This window comes from Gasterosteus aculeatus, chromosome 16 (genome assembly GCF_964276395.1).
Source record: "Gasterosteus aculeatus chromosome 16, fGasAcu3.hap1.1, whole genome shotgun sequence".
Classification (NCBI taxonomy): Eukaryota; Metazoa; Chordata; class Actinopteri; order Perciformes; family Gasterosteidae; genus Gasterosteus; species Gasterosteus aculeatus.
The window spans coordinates 17,143,937-17,167,669 of NC_135704.1; the positions used below are offsets into that span (position 1 = coordinate 17,143,937).

A 23,733-nucleotide genomic window follows, 5' to 3' on the forward strand; every position below is an offset into this window, starting at 1 on the left:
CTACACAGTAAGACGTTTATTCAATTATGACAAAATGGGTGTAATTCAAGAATAGAACAAGCCAGCGCTGCGGCCCGAATGAGCGACTTCAAATGACGGTGAATATTTTTGTTGAAAAAAATCAGCGCGCATCAGAAGAAAGAGCGGCTGAGATCAGAGTGAATTAGAAACTTTTCATGTTGTAATAGTTCACCTGATGAAAAAAGGAAAAGAAAATGCGCATCTCGTTTTTACTGTAGAGCGAATCTTTGTTCTGGTCCACTTCTCACACGTTTCTTAATTTTCTAAAATTCACCGTGTTTCCTGGACTACAGCCGGAAATGTTGATTAAAGTGCACTGCCGCTGTTAAATGATTAAAAGGAACGGTGCAGTACATATAATACATTTATAATGCAGAATACTGCTCAGCGGACCTTTCAGTGTGTGTTTTCCTCTCATTCAAATCAATGTTTCTCTGAAGGGACTCAAATCATGCACCAACAAGCTGTTCTCAAATACATCCGAAAAGGGGGCACGGAGAATGAGGGGAAACACGAACCCCACTGCTAGCAGATAAATATTCAATAGCGTAATGTTGTGTGTGTGGGTGTGGGGGGGGGGGGGGGGTAACATAAGGGGCTCATTGGGTTCGAAAGAGACGGCGAGAGAGAAGCGATGAGGCTGCATAAATAAGTGATGGGTTGTTGAAAGGCTGCTTCGTGTCCGTAGGGTTATCTACAGGGAGACGCCGCCTAAACACACATGCACACAATCGCACGCGCTGGGAGGACGGGAGAGGGGGGGGGGGGGGGGGGGGGTGCAGAGGGCGAGAGGAGCTCTTAGCCTTTTCCGAGGCGCTTCGCCTGTCAGCACATATCTGGCTCAAAGCAACATGAAGAGCTGAGAGCGAGAGAGGGTTGGGAGGGGAGGGGAGGGGAGGGGAGGGTGATGCTGGAGCGAAGACTAACAAAAAAAAACTAACTCAAGAAGGTGTTGGGGGCTGAGTGAGCAAGAGTTAATGAGAGAGAGAGAGGGAGGGAGGGAGGGAGGGAGGGAGAGAGGGAGGGACGGGGCTCCTCGTCCTCTCTCTTAAAGACAGAGTGGATCGCTCCCTCCGCTCAGTGGCACCGCCGGCAGAGGAGGAAGCCACTGGGGAAGCTCATCTCTCTCTCGCTCAGCTACAGCCATCCGTCTCACTCTCTCACCCCTGCACCCCCCCCCCCTCCCCCCCTCGCTCTCCCTCCAGGTGATCACTCCGTTCCGTAGGCTCATCCTCTGCGCGGAGAACAGGAAGGAGATGGAGGACTGGATCAGCTCGCTGAAGTCCGTCCAGTCCAGAGAGCATTGCGAGGTAGGAAGCCCTTCTCTAAATCACGCGTGTGTGTGTGTGTGTGTGTCTCTCTAAGCGGAGACAAGGACGAAGCGATGAAGGGGAGAGATAGTGCGGCATGATCTATAAATCTGTGTTCAGGTGGATCCTCTTTTGGAGATTTTGCCAGGAATATTTCTTTTCTTTCTTTTTTTTTTTTCAAACCTTCAAATCTTCCCAGCTGAGGATGCTGCAATAAGCGGCCGTGTCCTGTTGGCGTCGTCGGGTTTGTGCACAAGTATCAGTGTGTAAAAAGTGGTGCCAATTAGAGTTGTGTGTCCGAGAGATCCGAGAAGTTGTTGATGCAAAAGCAACACACGGCCCCCGAAGGCAGCGGCCGGGGAGGCAGCGCCGCATCATCAGCGCCGCAACAAGAAAAACAGACGCGCAGGGAGACGGTGGCTGCATCTAAACGGCTTTGATTTGGGAGGGGAAATGTTATATAAGAACCCATCCCTCGCCCCCCCTTTTTACTGCACTGCACTGCAGCAGCCCCCCGCGCGCACACCCGAGCCAACAAGTCAACACACGGCAGGCCTTCTAACAACCGGGCTCTTGTCATGTGGCACCGTCAGAGGTCTCCGTGTCACGAGCACCTGCTAGAAACGGCACCTGAATGCTGCTCGCCCCCTCTCCCCCCTCGTCCCCCCCCTCCCCTCCCTCACACGCGTGTGCAGCACGCCCAGCAGTCGCCTGACTCCGTGCACTAATGTATAGAAGCATCCAATTTCCCCCCCCCCCTCCCCCCGAGCAGGTGTTGCTCCTGTGCAATCATGGAGCAGCAGGGTCGCTAATGAGCGCCGGGTAGCGGAAGACGGTTTTGTCCCTCGGAGTCTTCGTCTCGTCTCCTTTGTCGCTTCATGGAGAGTTGTTATGTTGCATAAGGGGAGCTCACACGCGAGGGATGAACGGACTGAATGTGAAAAGGTGTTGACTTGTGTCAGCTGCTGGAAGCAGGTGTCTGATGTTCAATCATTTGTGATGCTTGTAATCTCAACGGAAACAGTGAATAGCAGTAATATTCAGTGATTTGTAAGTTACTGAATATTTACACAACAATAGTTACACAACTTTTTATTGTTTATTTATTTACTGTTAATTATTACCAAAAACTTCAGCTAACTGTCATGTTTAATCTCCATTTAAACAAAGAGAGAATTACTGTCTGTTTACTGTCATGCTATGTAACTTTCTGTGACTGTCATCCCGGTGCTGCCAACCTGTTTTAACCTCTCCTTTGCCAGACGGCACAGTTTAATGTGGAACATTTCTCAGGGATGCACAACTGGTACGCCTGCTCCCACGCACGGCCCACCTTCTGCAACGTCTGCAAAGACAGTCTGTCCGGGGTCACGTCTCACGGCCTCTCCTGCGAAGGTAAGGCGGCACACACACACGCGGACGCGCCACGCCGATGCCTGAATGTGGTCCTGCGGGTGACTTTAAGACGAGGGCGGGAGCTCCGTCCGTACGCTTCTGAGTCACACTGAGGGTTGGATGGAGGCGTTGACTCGCGCTATTTAAATTTCATTTCTCACATATCTCCCAACTTAACGGATCGTGTGAATGACGCCACGTCTCCTCACCTCATCTGTGAAAGAACGGGACGGGGGTCGTCATGGGGGGGGGGGTGTTAAGTGTCGGTGTCAGTGCTCATTAAGGTCTGCTGCTGATTCTGGTTTGTGAGCGCGTGCACGTGTTTGTGTTTTCTTTTTTCTGTGCGTGCACGCGCAGAACGGGAATAGATCGACGGAGAGTCTTTAGAGCGCCATCGAAAAACATGCGGCCGGGCTTCACGGGGGACACAAGCGCGTCGTTGTCCTCGCCGGGCACGTTTGACAGTCGCCGTAGCAGTTTCGTGAGTTTATGATATTTGAATTAAATGCAGCTTGGCACGAAATGACAAACCAAGCTGCAAATGATCAGCGGGAATATCCGTCGCGTTCGACCTGAGGAAGATCTCAACCGGTGGTTGACAGCAGCTGGGCGAGCGGCAGCCTGCTGGGGAGAGGCAGCGAGGAGGAGGACCACCGCGTGAGGAGGAGAGAATGGAGCAGGGGGGCTTCTCCGTCAAACGTGGAGAGCGGACAGTTTCGCAGCAATCACTCGGCTTAAATTTCCCTTCGATTTCTTGCGCGTGGCGTCCGTTCGGGATTGATTTGCCACGCACACAGACACTCCCCTCTGTCTCCATTTCGTCCTCAACACAAACACTCAGTTTGCGGCGCACAATGTTTTCCCCCCGTCTGGCTGTGTAAATGCTCGGGCCCATTAACAGGCGGGGGTATCATGTCCTCTGAGTTCTCTTAATGCTCTGCTAATGCTCCCTAACAGCATTTAGCGGTGGACTAAATTGAAACATCAATTGTTGCTCCCGGATATGACTCTGATTTAGTTTGTGTCTCTGCGTAGACTTGCTAATGGTAATGTGTGTGTGTGTGTGTGTGTGTGCAGAGTTTGGGTGGGGTGGTTGGAAGCAAAGTTCCCCAGAGCACAGACATCATTCACGACTCTGCTAAGTGCCTCGTCCTTAATGAAGAAAACAGGCGGGAGCCATCTCCATCTTCCCATACGTCTCCATAGGAGCCATTCGTGCCTCGTTTGCAAAACTACATTTAAAATACGTTAAAGTCAAATGTGTGAACCGTTGGAAGCGCTCGTCCTGGTGTGACAGTGGCCAGCGCTTCTGTAAAGTAGACTTCTGTTCCTTCAGCGTCTCGTACACGTGGGCTTTTGGTATTTTTGCCTTTTCTTTGATTCAAATGCGTTGAGATCTGTGACGTTAAGCTATGTTCAGGTTCAGGGAGGTTAGTAAAAGCACCCGCTGACGTCTCGTTAGGGCTCGACCCATCGGATTACCGCACTTAGTTGGGAGTGTCTCTTTCTGCGTAATGCATCTGTGTCCACTGTTTCACTGCTCGCCTGTGAGGTACAATAAACCGAGTCAATCACGTTTTTATCTTGATTCTCATTACGTCAAATTTTATGAAAAAACAAAAACCAGTTGCGTTAAATGTGAGGCAGAAAGGTTTACCGTTGAGTGCTGCAACTTTCAGGTGGAACACGTCAACAGACTGATACAGACTGTGTGTTGACTTGTGTGTTTTTCAGTGTGCAAATTCAAAGCCCACAAGCGCTGCGCTGTCCGGGCCACTAACAACTGTAAATGGACAACCCTGGCTTCCATCGGGAAGGATATCATTGAGGATGAGGATGGGGTAAGTTTGTGTGTGGAGCAATTAGCTTGAGTTGACCTTTTGGGGTCCTCCAGGCTTCTGGGAACAGACTGAAACACTGACTTGTATCGTAGAACCATGAGAAGAAAGGCATTTTATTTTCTATTACACAATTATGGAAAAATATGTCGGTTGGTTATGGGGTTGATGGTGGCGCACGGAGTAGAGAGGGTGTAGAGGGGAACCGCAAGGATGGCGGTTCGAGCCCCGGCTGCTCCGTGTCCCTGAGCAAGACACCTAACCCCTAATTGCTCCCCGGGCAAAAATGTAAAAAGCCACGGGTTAAAAATGCAATGTAAGTCGCTTTGGATAAAAGCGCCAGCTAAATGACCTGTAATGTAATTAGTTTGCTTTTACTCAACTTGCTCTGTGTCAGTAGAAGAAGAAGAAGAAGTCTTGAACCGTGCCTTGTGTTGAACCCCCAGATCGCCATGCCTCACCAGTGGTTGGAGGGCAACCTGCCCGTCAGTGCCAAGTGTGCTGTGTGCGACAAGACGTGCGGCAGCGTGCTGCGGCTGCAGGACTGGCGCTGCCTCTGGTGCAAAGCTATGGTGAGACATCTGTGGCACGTGCATGGCACTCAATCCTCCCCCCGACCCCCCCGACTCAACGTAACGGGATAAATAGCTCACGAGGAGCCGAATCGTTTAAGGCAGCTGAGAGGATGGTCTCGGTTTGGGTTTGCAGCATGTTAGCGGAGCCTTCAGCAGCAGCCGCTCCACAGAGGCTCCTCTGTTGTCCCAAAGTCAGATGTTAAATCAACCATTCAGATAACAACAAACCACTCGTCCACACCACAAGGCCAAACAACTTGTAAAACGATTTAATTATTCGTAGGTTCTCTTTTAAGTCACATTGTGCATGTACATGAGTGCACTTCAGTCTTTCTTAAATTGATGGTGTTTGCTGTTGTTCTTTTAGGTCCACACAGCCTGTATGGACCTTTATCCCCGCAAGTGTCCTCTCGGTCAGTGCAAAGTCTCCATCATCCCACCCACGGCCCTCAACAGCATCGACTCCGATGGTAGGCCCCCCTCCCCCCCCGACACACACACATTTATATCACGCTGACTCACTCAACGGGTCAGAGGTGGATGCCGGACGTCACCGTTGAGCCATCGTTACATTTCAGGGATGAACAATTGAGATTTCACCCCAGTTAGACGACCAATGACTTCTCTGTGAACTTTGACCTTCTGCCTTCCCACGTGGAAGGACAGTGGTGATTCACCACCGTCCTGAAGGCACACAATGTCCCCTTTTTTCCACAGCCCAATTTTTTTAAACCACTGGAACATGTGCTGGAAAGCAGAAGAAATATGTTTTTATTATTCTCTCTTTGTGTTATGGCTCCCCCCATCAAATGCATACTTTCTTCCTCACTTCCCGTTAGTCATATTCGAGACCAGCTACTGGTATTTGTTCCAGGAAATTGCCAGTGTCATGCATGGCAAAGTGGTTAAAAATAGCCCTATATGACAGGACGGCACGCTGAAGGCTTAACATAGATCCTGTCCAGGCGACATATGTGTGAGAGAGGAATGTTGACAGGATGCATCCTGACTTACTGTCAGAACCGACACAAATGTTTGTCATCGTGTTCATGTTTTATAGAAATATGCAGACATCTACGTGCAGACTCTGTGAGGTTGGGTCTGTGTGCATTAAACCCATTTTAGATGTAGATCAGCACCTGCAAGACAGACTCAGATAAGCGTGCGTGATTGAATTACTGTCATGGAAGTCAATGGCCGGGTCCCCCCCCCCCCACACACACACAGACACACACAGAAACACACAATACGCAGTACCAACACACAGCCTGGATGGATAAAAGAGAGGCAGCGGAAGGGATGATGGGGAATCCAGATGAAAGAAGGAGGGGAAAAATATACATGCAGAATATCCTTTGTCTCTCTATCTCCCTTATTCTCTTTGTCCTCACGTTCCAGGACCCCCCTCTGCCCAAATGCACGCTGGGAAGTGGGGGGTTGTAATTTGCTGAGGGGCAGACAGTAGCACGTGCAGGGGCGGTGTGACTCCCTTCCTCTGTCCTCTTACACCCCCGCCCCTCACTCCCTCACTCCCTCCCTCCCTCCCTCAATCCGCCCGTTACCGACAACAACATGCCAGAGAGAGAGAGAGCGAGAGGGGGAGAGGGAGAGGGAGAGGGAGAGGGAGAACCAGAAAGGAGGAAAAAAAATACCTGGCAGAAAGAAGACACAAGGTGGAGGAGGGAAGGAGGCAGTAGGTGTATGTATGTCACATGTATGTGTGTGTGTGTGCGTCCGTGCGCCGCTCGGGAGGAAACACGTGTTTTTGGCATGCGCCGCGCTGCCATGCATTATTACGCTCTGTCTGAGCGCACACCGAGGCCGAGAGGAGGTTTTTTAACACTGAAGGGGTCAGTAGGAGCTGCTGCTAGCGGAGTCCAGTTCGTTTTAGATATAGATAAGATATAATATAGATATTATTTCCCATAATTCAACATCTACTGTTCCCTAGTTTGTTGTGCTCAGAGATTTCAACGCGTCTTCCCCTCCCTCCTCTCTTCTCCCCGCAGGCTTCTGGAAGGCCACCTGTCCCCCGTCATGTGCCAGCCCCCTCCTGGTCTTCGTCAACTCTAAAAGCGGAGACAACCAGGGGGTGAAATTCCTGCGGCGCTTCAAGCAGCTCCTCAACCCGGCTCAAGTCTTTGACCTGGTCAACGGGGGGCCGCACCTCGGGTGAGGAAAACGAGCGCGCTGTGCCGACGCGGGCACGCACAGCATTAAAAACGTCTCCTGTAGAGGTTAATACGTGTCTTGTGTGTGTTGTCAGTCTGCGCCTGTTTCAGAAGTTTGACAACTTCCGCATCCTGGTGTGTGGAGGCGATGGGAGCGTGGGTTGGGTCCTCTCCGAGATCGACAAGCTCAGTCTTCACAAACAGGTAACGTGGTGAACTGGAACATCGAGCAACAGCATTGGTTTGATGCTCGGTTATTTATATCAGTGCCTTCCATCCAAAACAAATTAGGTAGATAAAAATCCTCTCTTAAATGTTTATAGCCTGCTAGAACGGAATGAGCTTCAAGTAGATGTGATGCGTCTTTGGCCAAAACCCTGTGCACGTGTTTCAGTGCCAGCTGGGGGTGTTGCCCTTGGGCACGGGCAACGACCTGGCGCGGGTGCTCGGCTGGGGCCCGTCGTGCGACGACGACACCCAGCTGCCCCAGATCCTGGAGAAGCTGGAGAGGGCCAGCACCAAGATGCTGGACCGCTGGAGCATCATGACCTACGAGATTAAGATCCCACCCAAACTCAGCTGCCCCACCACGCCCGAGGGACCCGAGGACTGCCAGGTACTGAGGGGCGCCGACAGACATTCACACGCCTCAGCCGGCACAGTCCAACCCAGCAGGGCTTCCAGACCTGCGGGAGCAGGGGGAGCAGGGGGGGGGGTTGGGCGGAGCGCACGCTGGATATAGTGCCTGACATTTTAAAGGCAGCGTCAACGCAGCGCTGTTTCGAAACAGGAAAAGGAGAAGCGGGAGCCGTTACTCGTGACATAGTGTGTGAATGAAGTGCCGCTAACTACAAGACGTCGTTTCTTGTCCAGTTCCACATTTCAGCCTATGAAGACTCAGTCGCCGCTCACCTGACGAAGATCCTCAACTCGGAGCAGAACTCTGTGGTCATCTCCTCCGCCAAGTACGTGTTTTCACCACAGCAGCATGGCCCTGCTTCATTACAGAGCATCATACTGTATGTCTGTCCATCTGTCGATATCTCTTTTTAAATATTTCCTCACAATTCATGATGAAATAAGAAGGGTATTGAGTGAAGATCAAAACATTTCGCTACGTGATCAAATTCACTGATATAGAAGAATTGAAGAAAAAAGGTTGGAAACGTCACTCGGCAGTCGGCTCGATGTCTTTCGTTGGTCTTACATCTTCTTCCTGTTGTTTAGGATCCTGTGTGAGACAGTGAAGGATTTTGTTTCCAAAGTGGGGAAAAGCTACGAAAAAAGTACAGACAACAGTGATGAGTGCGACACGATGTCTCTCAAAGTAAGCCTCAAAAACCACGCAGTTAGCGTCCACCACTGGCCCCGCCCCCTCTGTCTTAATACCCTCTAAGCGGTGCGGCGGCGCTTCATCCCTCCTCCGCTTGTTCCCTACCAGTGTGCCGTCCTGAACGAGAAACTGGACTCCCTCCTCCAGACGCTCAACTCGGAGAGCCGGGCTCTGCCTTCCCTCGCCCACTCCACTCCTCCCATCGTGGAGGAGGAGGACGAGGACGAGGAGGAGGAGGAGGAGGCCAGCGAGGAGAGCCTGACGGAGCTGAAGGAGAAGATGGAGGAGGAGGAGACGGAGAAGAGATGCGGAGGGGCCCCGCACCAGCTGTTCAAAAGCCGGGAGCATTTGATGCTGCGGGCCAACAGTCTGAAGAAAGCCCTGCGGCAAATCATAGAACAGACCGAGAGAGGTAACGCACACACAGTTGTCATGGAAACCACGCGTGTTGGCGTACGCCGTTGAAACCCTCTTTTAAAAGGACGCGAGAGCATGTTGTTGTGACGGGTAAAAGGCCAAAAAAGAACGTCCTTCTGCCTCGTCGGAAGCTATCCTGCGTTGCGGCACGGGTACCCTATCGTCTTTTCTTCCCTCCTCTCTGCGCAGTGGTGGACGAGCAGAACGCCCATTCGGAGGACGCCGAGCTGACGTCCCCCCTGGAGTTCAGGAAGGACAGCGAGGAGGAGAACAGGGACAGCGAGAAGGACGAGGACACCAAGGAACTGGAAGCGGTGACGTGTGAGTGCTTCTGCCTCGGGAACTCTGAACGCTCACGTCCCGCAGAGCTTTCAGACGCTGCCCACTAATGTATTTCCAAAACACTTAACCTGTCCAGCAGGTTTGATTTCCAAGTGTCCCACTCTGCCAGCTGGCATCGTTCTCCGTCACGTAAAACATATCTCGTTTGATTAGTGGTCGAGGCCTATTTTAGGAAGAGTACTTAGTAGAATTAGTGTTAAAACACATTTCTTCCCTGTCTGTTCTACTGACAGAGGGAAATGTTGTTATTTCCATCATTTTAGAGAATTTTAAGATTATTCCAAGATTATTATTTGTGAAGTGAATTGGTGCAAAAAGGACATCACACAGGATTTAAATGTCGCCCCCTTGTGTATATTGCAGAACTAGACACATAGCTAATGGAAAAAAAAAGGGTTGCTGACGCAAATCACGTTTCCTGTCATAAATAAACTCAAGGATTAGGGCTGAAAACCTCTCTCTCTCTCTCTCTCTCTCTCCCGTTATATTCCATCTCTTCCCCCGAGCCGAGCTGTTTATCTCTCCATCTTCAGTCTGCAGCCACGGAAAACTTCCTTCATAATAAACGATTTATCATGTCGGAGGCGGGACAACCATGGAGCCTGCGTGTGTTTGCATGTATCTGAATCTGTGCTGCAGATATTGCAGCCTTGCATGGGGAGGCAAATGCATGTATCGACGTCTACTGTGTGTGTGTGTGTGTGTGCGTGCCTGTGCGACGGCCACAGGATGTGTTATTGTCTTAGGGGCAGAAGTTCTTCCTGTTTATCATGAGGCGGCTTCCTTCCTTCCACACTTTTTCCAGCCGACGAGGAGGTATCAGTCAAACCCTCTTCTTTTGTATCCTCTCCTTGTTTCCTCTCGTCGCCTCCTCCCTCCTTTTACCCCAGACGGAAATCCCCAAAAATAAAACAATAAATCCCGCCTCCCGGTCGGCCCGCTCTTGCGTGTGTTTGTGGGCCCCACGGAGGATTCACGGGGGTCAGCATGAGCAGCGGTGATGCCGTGTGGCGAACACGCGATGTTCGGCGGCTGTCAGCGCGCATTCACGTGGAAAAACAGCTGAAGGACTAAAAGAAGAGAAGCAACGGGGAGCTTTTCGGCACGCACGTTCTAAATGAGCCAAATGTTTTGGACTTTAATTCCCCATTTGTCTCTGATTTTGCACATGATATACATATTTGTGCCTATATGTGTATCTTATAATGTCAGTTTTCTTTTATTGGTACATTACTTAATTACTTAATAGCTTTTAAATAGCTCCCTGCTTTTATTCTGAAGGCAAGAATGAAAGTCGTATTATTTATTACGGGATATGGCTACACTCATACACGGTAAGTGTGCCGTTATGGGTATTAATAAAAGTTTCAACATTATTATATCATGTCAAAGACGGCTTTTACCTTTTACATCATTAGTTTGTTTTCTTCTCACTGTAGCAGCAGTGTTTTGTTATGCCCCCTGGTGGGGCGAGAGGGTGGCCTCACATTAAAAAGTAATATCATTGTGTAACCTCACTTATGTGTTTTTCCCCAAGGAACCAAGCATCATGGACCAAAAATGTAAAACAATTTCAGCAGAGAATCACATTGTCCCGAATGATGTGAGTTCTTCCCTCCGTCCCCAGCCGCTAAGAGTCCCTGCTCCCCCACGGAGAGGAGAGTGAGCCGCAGCACCCAGTCCTACAGCTCCTTCACCATCACCCCCTTCACCACCAGCAAGGAGAACCTCCCCGTGCTCAACACACGCATCATCTGCCCCGGTAAACCCTTTGCCTTCCATTCCACTCCCTTCTCCTGAGCCGAGTGAACCGCACTGGGGCACCTGGGGCACTTCGGCCTTGTGTAACGGATGTCTGCGTGTGTGTGTGTGTGTGTGTGTGTGCAGGCTTGCGGGCCGGTCTAGCTGCCTCCATCGCTGGCAGCTCCATCATTAGCAAGATGCTGCTGGCTAACATCGACCCCTTCGGCGCCACACCGTTCATCGACCCTGACCTCGACTCCCTGTGAGCGCCGTTTCTCGTTGTCTCCTCCCATCTTCGTCACTGTTTGAATACCCGTCCTCTCGTGTGCAAGTCTGTGTCCATTGTGTGCGTGCTTTTTCAAGTTACTCATTTTTTCGTTCATCCACCCAGAGACGGCTACATGGAGAAGTGTGTGATGAACAACTACTTCGGCATCGGCTTGGACGCCAAGATCTCCCTGGAGTTCAACAACAAGCGTGAGGAGCATCCAGAGAAATGCAGGTGAGGCGCATTTCTGTTACCGGGCATCTCGCAGCCAATCAGGCATCATCAATCCCATCAACTCATCATGAAAGCTTCTTCATTGCCTACGTTTGCAACGCCTTGCTTGTGATCTAAGTGCATCCGTCCTCATATATTTGATATGATTGCCGTCTGATGGCTTTTTTTCTTGTGTTCTGACCCTTAAAAGAGGGAATACAGTCCCTGTAATGCCTTGTTAGTCGCCTGTGCTACTGCTTATAATGCATCTATGATTCATGTTAGATGAGAAAGACCTTCTTGTATCTGGTTGGTTCCATCTGTCATCTGTAAAGGCCTTCTGTTTTTTCACCACGCTGTAAATCTCATCCTCTGCCCCCCCTCCCACGCAGGAGTCGTACCAAGAACATGATGTGGTACGGCGTCTTGGGCACAAAGGAGCTTCTGCAGAGGACGTACAAGAACCTGGAGCAGAAGGTCCAGCTCGAGGTGAGAAAGCGAGGAACAGCAGAGATCCTCTTGCTTAAACTAAAAGAGGTGGAAGAAGCCAGTCGACATCTGTAGTCCCGGGAAAACAGTGGGGAGGGATTTAGATGAAGATGCCACTTCCAACTGCTATTTAATCTGCAGATGTAAGGGGAGCCGTGGTCCCGCAAATGCACAGCTGATTTCTCACCTCAAATGCATTCATACTTTTTTGAAACGACGTCTCCAGAGTGACTGCCGCGCTCTCCCAATCATCAACAATTGTGTGCTTATGAGTCATGAAGCGATGTCCTTCTAAAAAAAGTCCCTGAAACTAAGTCCTATAAAACAAAAAGATTTCAATTGTACCAAAAATGCCAACCTGCGTGGACATCTGTCTCATTTATACTACAGAAATTAGAACAACACTATTAATTGATAGTGTACCGACACAGTGACCCCTGTATCGCATCCCTGGATCCCCCCGATAGACAGATGCAGCTTCCCCGCTCCCTTCGCTTACTGGTCGGCTGGGTTCTCGTTGTGTCTTCCCCAGTGTGACGGCCAGTACATCCCTCTGCCCAGCCTTCAGGGGATCGCAGTGTTGAACATTCCGAGCTACGCAGGCGGGACCAACTTCTGGGGCGGCACGAAGGAAGACGATGTGAGTACGCGTGCAGCACGCCGAGTGAGCTGCGTGTGGGAGGATTTCTGGGTTCTCTATCAAGCCAATTTAAGCAAAAGTCCACCTCCACTTGCTGTTCCCTCCGTCGTTGAATGAGCAAGGATTTAGCACGACCCCGATAGCCTGGAGGTGCAGATGGAGGGATGGTTAAAGAGATATTTGCGCTTGTTTTTGTAAGGCCCAGAGTACAGGGGCTGCTGAGGGATAAGAGTCAGCTTGCATGACACACACACACACACACACACACGCCTCTTAGTGAGCCCCTTGCAGAGTTTACCCTTGGACACAGTATGTGCATTTGCCGTTATGTAACGGTTTGGTTACTGCACACACACACAGACACACACTAATGCAGTACATCTAAGTTTTTGTCTCAGTCTCAGATAGATGTGATTTGTTGTTAAGTTGCACATTTTGCACTACGGCTGAGCTGCGGCCTCACTACAGAACAGGGAGTCTTTTACATGAAAATACAGTGAAAATACATGGCATGGTGCGCAAACACTGATGACAGGATCAACACCTCTACTTCAGCTACTACTTCTACACCGCGCTCCGCTGGCGGGGGTTTGGTCTCCATCTAGTGACCCAGGCGGCGCACGGCAGCGCGTCAGGTCGTGTGGTTTGTTCGTGCCGTCTGGGGGGGAAATGTTTTTTTTTATGCTGAACCTCCCTCTGTGTACCCGGTCAGACGCTGAATCGCTTTGACCTTTGCGGGCGGGGATCAATACCGGACTTGTTGGAGGCCTCTCCTCTCAGAAACAAGTCCTCGTCGAGTTTCTTAATCCAGGCTGCAGCTAAACTCAGCTGATGAAGCTCTTTACAAATAAATACAGGAGACAGCCTATATAGTTATAGTTCTAGCAATAGTTGCTCACGCACACATGAAGGGGTTACGCTGGTGATGTTTGATGTCATGAAAGGAAGAATAAATCTATCCTGCTAAAGATTATTCCTTGTCAACTATGAATCGAACATAATACATATGTAATGATAATGTTTTTTCTCAATATTATAGCAGCAATTTAAATATTTATTTTCTATTGTCTATCTGTAGTAGCTTTTATTCCTTATGTTCCTTGGACATTACTTACATTAATACTGAGCCAGTCAGTCCATGTCTAAGTTATGTCATCAAGATTCTAAACTATAAGTAACAAACACCATGTATCAAGTGTTATAATCTGCTTATAGTGCTCTATAATTATAATGCATAGGCCCTCATACGTATTCTTCTTGCATTATAATAACAATCAACACGTTCAAATATATTTGTATTTATATGTATTTTCTAATAACTTGTGAGTATCATGATACTTCATATTTTCTGTCCACTTATTATTATTCTTTTAGTGTATTATGGAGGTTATTGTTTGCTTTAATCAAAACGTAAAAAAGATAATGAATAATTACAAAATCGACATCCAAAACCTTTTCCATTATTGTTAAAAAGCATTATGAATGTGTATATGAGTGCTTATTATTACGCAATGCTAAAAGCAGATTTTAAGCCATAATAACTATGTTTATAATGCATTATAGATATGGGGTTCATATAAGGTTTTACCACATATTACATAAGTGTGAGAGAAATTTTCCGGGCATTTATCTGATTGTCGTCACTGTGCCGTGCAGATCTTCTGTGCCCCTTCGTTCGACGACAAGATCCTGGAAGTGGTGGCCGTCTTCGGGAGCATGCAGATGGCTGTGTCCAGAGTCATCAAGCTGCAACATCACCGCATTGCACAGGTGAGAAAGCGCACCCATCAAACAATATGAAAAAAACTACACACTTTATTGCAGGACGTAAACGCGACGTGTGCCCTCCCCGCCCGAATCAGTGTCGAACAGTGAAGATCACCATCCTGGGCGACGAGGGAGTTCCCATTCAGGTGGACGGCGAGGCGTGGATCCAACCGCCCGGAGTCATCAAGATCCAGCACAAGAACAGAGCCCAGATGCTCACCAGAGACCGCGTGAGTTTCAAACAACGGCAGGGAGTCGCCCCGGTAGACGGAACAAGGTTTGCTTCACGTCGCCCTTCGATCCCTCCCCTATCCCCCTGCAGGCGTTTGAGAACACGTTGAAGTCATGGGAGGACAAGCTGAAGTACGACAAGCCGCCTCTGCGGCCGCACCTCTACCCGCAGCAGTCCGTGGATCTGGCGACGGAGGAGGAAGCCGCCATGGTGCAGCTGTGCGCCCGAGCTGCAGAGGAGCTCATTACAAGGTAAGCGCGCACTCCCATGAATATCAAGTCTCCCTCTAGCAGGCCACACAGGCTCTACAAATATGCATTCCTTATGTTTTCATTATAAATGGCGCTCGGGTCTGATCGCAGGATATGCGAGGCTGCCAAGACCAACGGGCTGTTGGAGCAGGAGCTGGCTCACGCTGTTAATGCGTCGTCTCACGCCATCAACAAAACACACCCCAAGTTCCCGGAGGTATGTCATCAAGTCTGTGAGAAAATGACACCGCTAGTAAACACAGTAAGTGTGATAAACAGAAATGAATTTATGGTCTATATCAAAGGTTTTAGGTGTTCTTAAATCAATGTTCATTCAGTTAATTATTGCATATCTAGAAATTGACCTTAAAGAAGGGTAGGCTTTAGGGCGGGGCTACTGTGATTGACAGGTGGCTACCACACCATTGTGCGGTTGGCGAGTCGCTCCTGCATGCATAATACATATTGCATTCATGTTACCTAAATAAAAGAAAATTGTGCAAAAGGCTGAAGAACTCAATTCTTCAAAACCCTGATGCACAAACGCAGCAACTCAGTGCAACTGAACCAGTTTTTGTCCTGAAGCTGTTCACCTGCGCAAACCGAGAAACAGCCACCACATGCGTTGTGTAACGTTTGCTTTCCCCGCTGTGTTTGTGTGAGACTGTAAATATTTACGCTGGTTTCCCGTTTCCAGAGTCTGACCAGGAACACGGCCATGGAGGTGGCCAGCACTGTCAAGGCTCTGTACTACGAGACAGAGTCCCTGCTGCTGGGCCGAGTCTCTCTGGTGAGTTACCATGGAGACCTCATCAATGTTACATCAATGACTTTCTTTCACTTTCACGTTATGTATCGTCTCAACCACCACAGCATTAAGGAATCATTCTGTTTTAACGTACATTCAGGGTCTGTTAAGAGTCATTGTTCTCCCGAGAATGAGCAGCGTGTATTTGATTTATTCTTGTGTGTGTGTGTGTGTGTGTTTGTTCCCTCGCCGCCCCTGATGCAGCAACTGGACCCCCCAGAGGAGGATCAGCTGTCCGGGGCTCTGCAGAGCTTGGAGCTGGAACTGGCCAAACTGGGAGAGGTCGCCTGGCTCTATCACATACTGCAGCCCAACGATGAGGAGGTGAGCAGCCTCGACAAACACTCGCACACACACACACACACACGCACACACACGCGCGCGCGAGGACGTGTATGACAACGCCGTCATTGCGTCATGGCTGAAAGCGCCCAGCGCGCACATACCGCATGTCTTCGGTGTAACGTGGCTCCATGTGACGGGAGAGCTGAGTGGCTAAATGAAAGGCTATAGGTTGACTGTGCTTATGTACCAGGACCTCTCTCTGGGTTACGGCAAGAGGAACAGTCGCAGCAGCATGTTCCGCATAGTGCCCAAGTTCAAGAAGGAGAAGGCCGCCAAGAAGACCAGCCCTCAGTCAGGTATGCCCCTCTTCTTCCCCTCAGTCGCGAACAGGCTGGACAGACGGACCGGTTTAAAGTGTACAATGGATGTTTTTCAGAAGCTCCAGAGTCCCTTCATGCTTTAATTAGCAGGACGCTAGCTAGTCGCTAGCTGGACGCGCTGCCAACCTGTGCCAACTCATCAGTGCTTTATGCCAACTGCGTTTTGGCTGAACCCACTCGCACTGAGCTCACTTGGGTCCTCCGTCGGTCGCCATGGTTACCTCTCACCTGTGCCCATCACTGCCATCACATTACAGTCCACAAAAAAAAAAAAGGGTCAAAGAATGGGTTTCTGTTCGAGGCGTCCCCTCCCTACATGCTCTCATCCCGCCGTCTCAAGCAGCCAGCAATGGGGGGAAAAAAGGGTCGACGTGTGATGTCTAGATGAATGAAGGTTGATGTTGCTGCGCATCTTCTCAGAGAGAAGTGGACCAATAAGAACACGTCGACGGACAGAGGGGGTAAAAGAGGGTCAGCCCCTTGCTCTCGGGGGGGGGGGGGGGGGGGTGGGGGTTCCTGCAGACCGCACAGGCTTCCGCCTCCCCTTTACTTCCTACTTTCTCTGTGTGTTCTGGTATTGGTCGTTGGTGTGCATGCCACCCCCCCCCCCGACCCCACCCCTACGAACGGCATTCGTCACCGCCTTGTTCTGACCAACCTCTGGCCTTTGTCAAACTCCTCCGCCAGCTGCCGCCACTGCTCTCCCTCCGCCCCTTCCTCACTGACGCTCTTCCCCCACCTTTATTCCATCTTCCCCTCCGGTGATTCACCACAAGTTTGTGCCCATTTGTGAGGGTTGTGTGTGAAATGACATATTCAGAGGGGAGTGTGTGTGTGGGGGGGTGAGAGTGAATGCTTCTGGTGTGTGGCACAGTGTGTGGGTGTGTGTGTGTGTGAATACCTGTGAGGCCCCCTGAGCCCCTCTCTGCTCTGCCCCGTGTGTGTGCGTGCCGATGTGTGTGTGTGTGTGTGCGTGTTTGGTGTGTGTAGTGGAAAGATGGGGCACAGAGGAGGTGGGCGTCTGGCTGGAACAGCTGAGTCTGGGGGAGTACAGAGACACCTTCATCCGACACGACATCAGAGGCTCGGAGCTGCTGCACCTGGAGAGGAGGGACCTGAAGGTACACACACACACACACACACACACACACACACACACGTCAATCCCTCAGTGAATCTGTGTGAACCGCCTCGTCCGACCCACAATCAACTCTTTCTCTCTTGTCCACTGGACTCCTAATGCTCTTCAACCTGTTGGATGTCCCCCTGTGTTGCTGCTCTGCATTGCTCTGCTTGGCTTCTAAACTGTCTGATCGTCGCTTTGCGAGAGAGAATCTCGCCGTAACCCACTAACACCGCGAGGGGGAGCCGACAGGGGCAGGGATGGTGCCGGGAGCGGACGGATCGGACCAGGGCGAGAGTGCAAAGTCGGGCAGCGGGTTAAGTCGGGTGATATTCAGGGTGGCTCCACTCGAGTCCCGAGAGGAGAAGGAAGTCAGTTTCATTCGTTCCTTACAGGAGAGTGCAAACATGCACAGAGACGGATGCCTTTCCACTCGATGAGTGGGTGTGTCCCACCGTTGACCTTCGAGAGAAATAAGAGCCCAACCGAGATTAGGTTATTATTCCAATATCAATATTTGAGAGTTAAACACAAAATATAGGGACTGTGACCCATAATGAGCGGTGTGCTGTTGAGCTTGTCGGTGCTCACTGGTGGTCAAAGGAGACATTGTGTCTAAAAGGGCTCACACATATCTTGGGGTTTTAAAGATATTAGACATTATTTGGTTGGTACGTATGCCAGTAAATCTGTGATAAGCTGTTGTGGACGATGACACCGTCACGCACACTCAACCACGTATCTCACTTCATCGGTCAGTCATCTCATTGTCCTGTTTGCTGTGGAGCTTTTTCCTGTTTTATTATGAGGGGAAAAAAGTGCGGCTGAAATGATCAATCAGTTAGACAAACTTTATTACCCATTAAGTAATTTTTGAACAAAACCTAGTTTTCCAATGTTAATATAAGCTGTTTTTCTCCCCATTCTATGGATGTAAAATGTATGTATTTTCATTTTGTTAGTCAAACAAAATAAATAATATTAATATTATTTTTCTTAATTTAAAAAAGGAATAAATTGTAGTATATGTTGGTTAGAATAATAATCTTTTATTGCAGCTCTGGATTAACAATAAACAAACAAGTTGTAACTAGCATCTCTTTTATGACAAATATTTACCAACTCAAGGAACACACAATGATGCCTTTTAGGTTAGCGGCGCCGGTTAGCGGCGTTAGCGACCCACAACTGTCATGTGATGTTTAATAGCCGGAGACACGACCACATTAACCTTTAAAAAAACAATCCGTCACAATGCAGCTGTTGTTGTGTTTTGAACGTGTTTGTTTCGCAGCTGACCACATGGTGACAATACGGGGTCGTTCTGTTTGTGCGAGTGCAAACCCTGTGTGATTCTCACGGCGCCTCTCATGGAGCGCGGCCCGCAGCAGGGGGCGGGCCGTTGACTCGTGGCCACGGGGCACGGGTCTCACATTAACGAGGGCGAGAGTCACGGCGGGCGCGCCGGCATGCACGGAGCGCCGCTGACCCTCCATTTGATTATTTACACCCACGACGAGTCAAAGTCAGTTGACCGGATGTCGGCGCAAGACGAAAAAGTGCTGTGATCACAGAAGCATCATGGGTGTCGCACAAAATGACCCAACTTATGATATAATTCATTTTGAACCACAGTGGCGATATTCAGTTGTAAGACTTAAACATACATAAATGCGTGTGTTTTTTTATGTGCTGGGCTTTTTTTTTTCCCCTCCCTCCCCTCAGGATCTGGGGATATCGAAAGTGGGTCATATGAAGAGAATTCTCCAGGGAACTAAAGACCTGGCCAAGGCCTCTATGGTTGACCTTTAACCCCGGAGCAGACGCAACCCCGGAGAGGGGGAACACACTCTCCCCTCACATCAGTGGAAGAGTTTTGGCCTCACCGTCGGCAGCGAAGCTGAAGACACCTGTTGGAGGAGAGCAGAGAGCTTCTCTGTGATTGGTTGTTGACAAGAGAACGTTGGTGTTTTCGTCCGCGCTTTGGTGCCAAAATGACAGTTTGAGAAAGCGGATTGAAACGCAAAAAGAATTCAAGGATCTCCCCACAAAAACGAAAACACACACACACAGAAAAGCCATTTCTACGTTAATAACCCTTCATAGCGCACGTTGCACAATCAGGTATGCAACTAGCCATCCGGTTGACTTGTTTGAGATGTGATAAAAAGCTTGTAGCAAAACCAGGACCTCCATGAGCGTGAGATTGAGCTTCGGGCGGATGAACGGCGGACGCATCGCAGCGGCCTTCGGCTGAAGATGGAGGCGTGGCATCTCAGTGTGGAAGCCGCGGTGTCTGAGAACAGTGGGATACTGTCGCATGCTGTGCTTGCTCGTCTTTAGAAATGTTTAGTTGCATGATAAGTGTCTTGGGTTTTTCGGTTGTTGTTTTTCTTTTTTGTCCGTGTGCAAAATAACACTTGAACAAGTTTTACATGACTTAAGTATTACGATGCCATTTGTTACTACTGAAAGCATCCTTTTTGGTCTGAATCCAGCTTTTTTTCTGGCTTTAATTTATTTTGTTTGCATGATAATGACGTGTCAAAGATTTGTGTCAAGTGCCATATTTTCAGTAATTTACCGTAAAATGTGCTTTATTGGTAGAAGTCGTATATATTCTTTTCCTTTTCTTTTAAAGCAGTTGATGAGGTATGAATATTTTCATTCTACACCTTCTCTGTGGATGTGGAATCAGTACCAAAGCGAATGTCTAAGAAAGCATCGATGACTCTGTTCAGGTCGCACCTCTCAAATTGAAAAGGCCACCGGGTCTCGGTTCTGAGCTCCACGCGTGGATCTGAAGCCGACTGCGCCGGCTGTAGGGTCGCTGAGGTAAAACTTATAAAAAGGCACTTTCTACTTCTTGCTCCATGCAAGTGCAAGTACTCATATCATTACATAGAAGTAACGGTTCACCTCAACTTTCTAACTTTTGGCAATTTAGCACAGTGTTTAACAGTAACGAGAACAGCAGCTAGATATCGGGTTGAATATGTAGTAGAGCGGTTGATCTGCAGCCTGCTTCCTTCAACCGCGGCTTTCTTTTTATTCGTTGTTGTTTTCTTCCGATTAAAAGTGAGACGTTGATAGAGCACTACTTTGACTTGTTCGTTTAAGGCTGGTGGCATTACAGGGTATATTTCTATTTGTGATGCTAAGTTTGTATATACATATATGCACTGTATATATATACCGGTGTATGAAAACCATGTTTGTAAGTGTTGTAGTCTAACGCGTTTGTAGATGGCTGACATGGCATGCGTTGTCAACAGCTTACACATTTGATTGTGTATATTACACCATAACAATTGTGTTGTGTTGATTTTTGTCCTAATCTCTTGTACATGATAATGCTGTTGTATTCTAATGATGGTGCAATATTTTATCTCTTGTTTTGATACTGCCTTTGCAGATTTCTGACATGATGTTTATAGTTGTGGGGGTGGACAGACGAGAAAGACGTTGAGAGAGAGAGAGAGAGAGAGAGGTTTTTTTTTTTGTACACATACTCTTCCCCGAGGTTTTGGGGATGAGATTTGAACAGTTGCGCTTTTTCTGATGGACATTTCTTCCAGCGGTTCACTTGTTTGTAGTTTCGCTCCTCTGTGCTTCCAAGACGATGCAGTAAAGTAGGATTTTGTCAGCGAATGAGTAGAATGGGCAGACATGACTGTTGCGTTTACACATAATATGTGTCACTATGTGTTTGTGCGAGTTGTCTACTACAAGAGTAGCGTATCGTACCGTTATCAGCAATTGTATATTTACTATTGCCAACTTATTTTATCACGTCACTACGAGTCTGATCATTTCCCGCCTTTGGAGAATAATGTGTTGCTTGTATGTTGGTTTTATTTCTGCCTTTCACCTTTAAGAGGATTTAGTCTAAATTATTTTCAAACTTTTTAATTTACTGAATATTGAGTGCAACATTTTAACATTTTCATCAGTCCTTCATTGAGGTATCCTAAATAATAATAGAATGATAGAGCGAATCTTTGTTTGATGACTCTAATGTCCCACCAGAGGGTGATGTGTGACATCTGCCCTCTACCCGCCCCTGACTCGCGCTGTCCCAGTGCATTGTGGGACTCACGCTGTCCCGGTGCATTGTGGGACTCACGTTGTCCCGGTGCATTGTGGGACTCACGTTGTCCCGGTGCATTGTGGGTCTCACGCTGTCTCAGTGCATTGTCACACTGCCCCGTTGCCGACAATCACGCGGGTCAGGCAGCTGCGTTCGGCGCCGTTAATTAATTGCACAAATCATTTAGCATATCAATCAAATTCCAATTCCCAGACAAATTTTTTTTTTTATTATAAATGAAGGGTGAATTTGTAGTTAATTACACTGTAGTTAACAGTTATTTTACTGTTAACTAACAATGAAATGATGTATCAATAATATTACTAATTATTATTTGTGCTAAAATTTTGTTACTTTGTGTATTAAGAAATAATTTATATTGTATGGTAGCTAATAGATAAGAGATGATAAGTATACTATGGATAGTTTATTAATAGACACATTGTAAAATTGTAGGTGGCGCATTAAGTATTTCTTAATGTCATATTATCAAGTATTTGTAAATCATCTATAAATATTACATAAATAGATGGAGCAGAAAGCCATTAATGCGAATTGTATTAGCTAGTATTAGTATTAACTATCTGTCTACATAATGTTAAAAGATGCTTTACAATTTATTTATTAACAAAGTCATCTAAGCAAAGTTTTATTTTAATTCATAACATTTTACGATTGTAACAACAAACAATTAAATAACATAAATTATTGCATTATTAATAATAGGTCAACACTATCAATTACCATTGCATTATTTGTTAATAGTAAAATAACTATTAACTAAAGTAGAATTAACTACACATTTATTATTTACTAATGATGTTCATTATTGAGTCTTTTTCTCCACTGACTAGATCAGAACCATTTTCATCTGTTTGATGACTGTTGGCCTTTTGCTAGCCAGAATCTCTGGATTTAGATTCATTCCAAGTTGAAGCCTTTTTTAGGAACACGTGCTTTAAAGGAGCCGTAGAGTACGCAGCCTCGTTCCCGCGCTGCTCAGTGCGTTTTCAATTGAATCTCCAGTAGCTCCGTCCGTGTGTGTTTCTGTCACTCACGTGTCCCACGTGTCCGCTGGCTTCTCCAAGACTCGAGCGTTCGGGCCCCAGACTTCAGGCGAGAGAACGCTCGACCTTTCCGCACAGAGTGGAAGTAGCCACCGTTCTCCCTCGCTCTGTCTTTCAGTGATCTGTAAATAATGCTGCGAAACTGCCTGGTTTCCAAAAAACCAACGAAACCCATGCAAAGGATCCCTAAAAGATGGGATAACACGGGAGTCTCTGACGAGGTTGCTGAGGTGATGGGAGCAAAGTGAGTTTCATTTGTTTACATTATGTTTACAATGGCACAGTTTTAATTTTTAAGAATATATATGTAGGTATAAACAATATTTGCATATTTATTGCCTAAGGTTAAATGACATGGTGTGTATTGTGTTTTCACATTTGGAATATAATGTTACAGTTGTCACCTGTATTACTATCTGGATAATTTTGGTAAAGTAGTTGATCATTTCTATGACTACTAAGCGACTGTTTTCTGTGCCTTTTTATGGTTAGAATGCATGGTTAACTATTTATTACAATTTGGAGTCACTGAGATGTGTATTTTTGTATTCTGAATAAATAAATGGTTCAGCTATTGTTGTACGTTTTTTAGGTGACTTAAAACAGGCTACCTATTCATATCTCTCTTCAATAAAACCAAATACATATGCAGTGAATCTCCGCCTCGTTCTGTTTTGATTTTACTATCAGCAAAATACTGCAATATATTGCGAAATATCTTAGGGATGCAATGCGTTCCAGCATTGATATTTAATCAGGCTTTTTCCTCTCTCAAATGAAAAAAGCATTCTGATCAAAGGGTCTCTAGTGTGTCTTAAGATAAAACAGAATGTGCCATTTCAAAGTTTCAAAAGCAAGTGTTGAATAGCTACATTGTGACATGAGCCTGTGGGCCGTCAGTGACATTTGAATTTATTTTGGATTGCTCACATCCTTGAGCATTTCTTCTCTGCTTGTATATGCTCTCATAGTCTT

General features: G+C 47.8%; 1 protein-coding gene across 13 annotated transcripts in view; it reads left to right on the plus strand.

Moving 5' to 3' along the window:
- The window catches only part of dgkh (diacylglycerol kinase, eta), a 39,936-nt gene extending 16,522 nt beyond the window's left edge, over nt 1-23,414 (plus strand). For 5 of the 13 annotated variants that reach the window (XM_078090504.1, XM_078090499.1, XM_078090497.1 and 2 more), the window contains 26 exons: nt 1,227-1,331; nt 2,594-2,726; nt 4,461-4,567; nt 5,011-5,136; nt 5,507-5,609; nt 7,149-7,311; nt 7,406-7,514; nt 7,705-7,926; nt 8,184-8,275; nt 8,538-8,637; nt 8,752-9,055; nt 9,250-9,381; nt 11,030-11,164; nt 11,290-11,407; nt 11,537-11,647; nt 12,019-12,115; nt 12,648-12,755; nt 14,412-14,525; nt 14,618-14,752; nt 14,845-15,005; nt 15,117-15,222; nt 15,703-15,795; nt 16,018-16,137; nt 16,349-16,454; nt 17,469-17,599; nt 19,327-23,414. In XM_078090504.1, the coding sequence (XP_077946630.1) occupies nt 1,227-1,331; nt 2,594-2,726; nt 4,461-4,567; nt 5,011-5,136; nt 5,507-5,609; nt 7,149-7,311; nt 7,406-7,514; nt 7,705-7,926; nt 8,184-8,275; nt 8,538-8,637; nt 8,752-9,055; nt 9,250-9,381; nt 11,030-11,164; nt 11,290-11,407; nt 11,537-11,647; nt 12,019-12,115; nt 12,648-12,755; nt 14,412-14,525; nt 14,618-14,752; nt 14,845-15,005; nt 15,117-15,222; nt 15,703-15,795; nt 16,018-16,137; nt 16,349-16,454; nt 17,469-17,599; nt 19,327-19,413 (3,318 nt within the window). In that variant the 3' untranslated portion in view covers nt 19,414-23,414. Of the gene's footprint in view, nt 1-1,226; nt 1,332-2,593; nt 2,727-4,460; nt 4,568-5,010; nt 5,137-5,506; nt 5,610-7,148; nt 7,312-7,405; nt 7,515-7,704; nt 7,927-8,183; nt 8,276-8,537; nt 8,638-8,751; nt 9,056-9,249; nt 9,382-11,029; nt 11,165-11,289; nt 11,408-11,536; nt 11,648-12,018; nt 12,116-12,647; nt 12,756-14,411; nt 14,526-14,617; nt 14,753-14,844; nt 15,006-15,116; nt 15,223-15,702; nt 15,796-16,017; nt 16,138-16,326; nt 16,455-16,534; nt 16,754-17,468; nt 17,600-19,326 lie in introns of those variants that run through there. The other 8 variants (XM_078090507.1, XM_078090508.1, XM_078090498.1 and 5 more) reach the window with 7 other exon arrangements.
- Nucleotides 23,415-23,733: the final 319 nt, after the last annotated feature.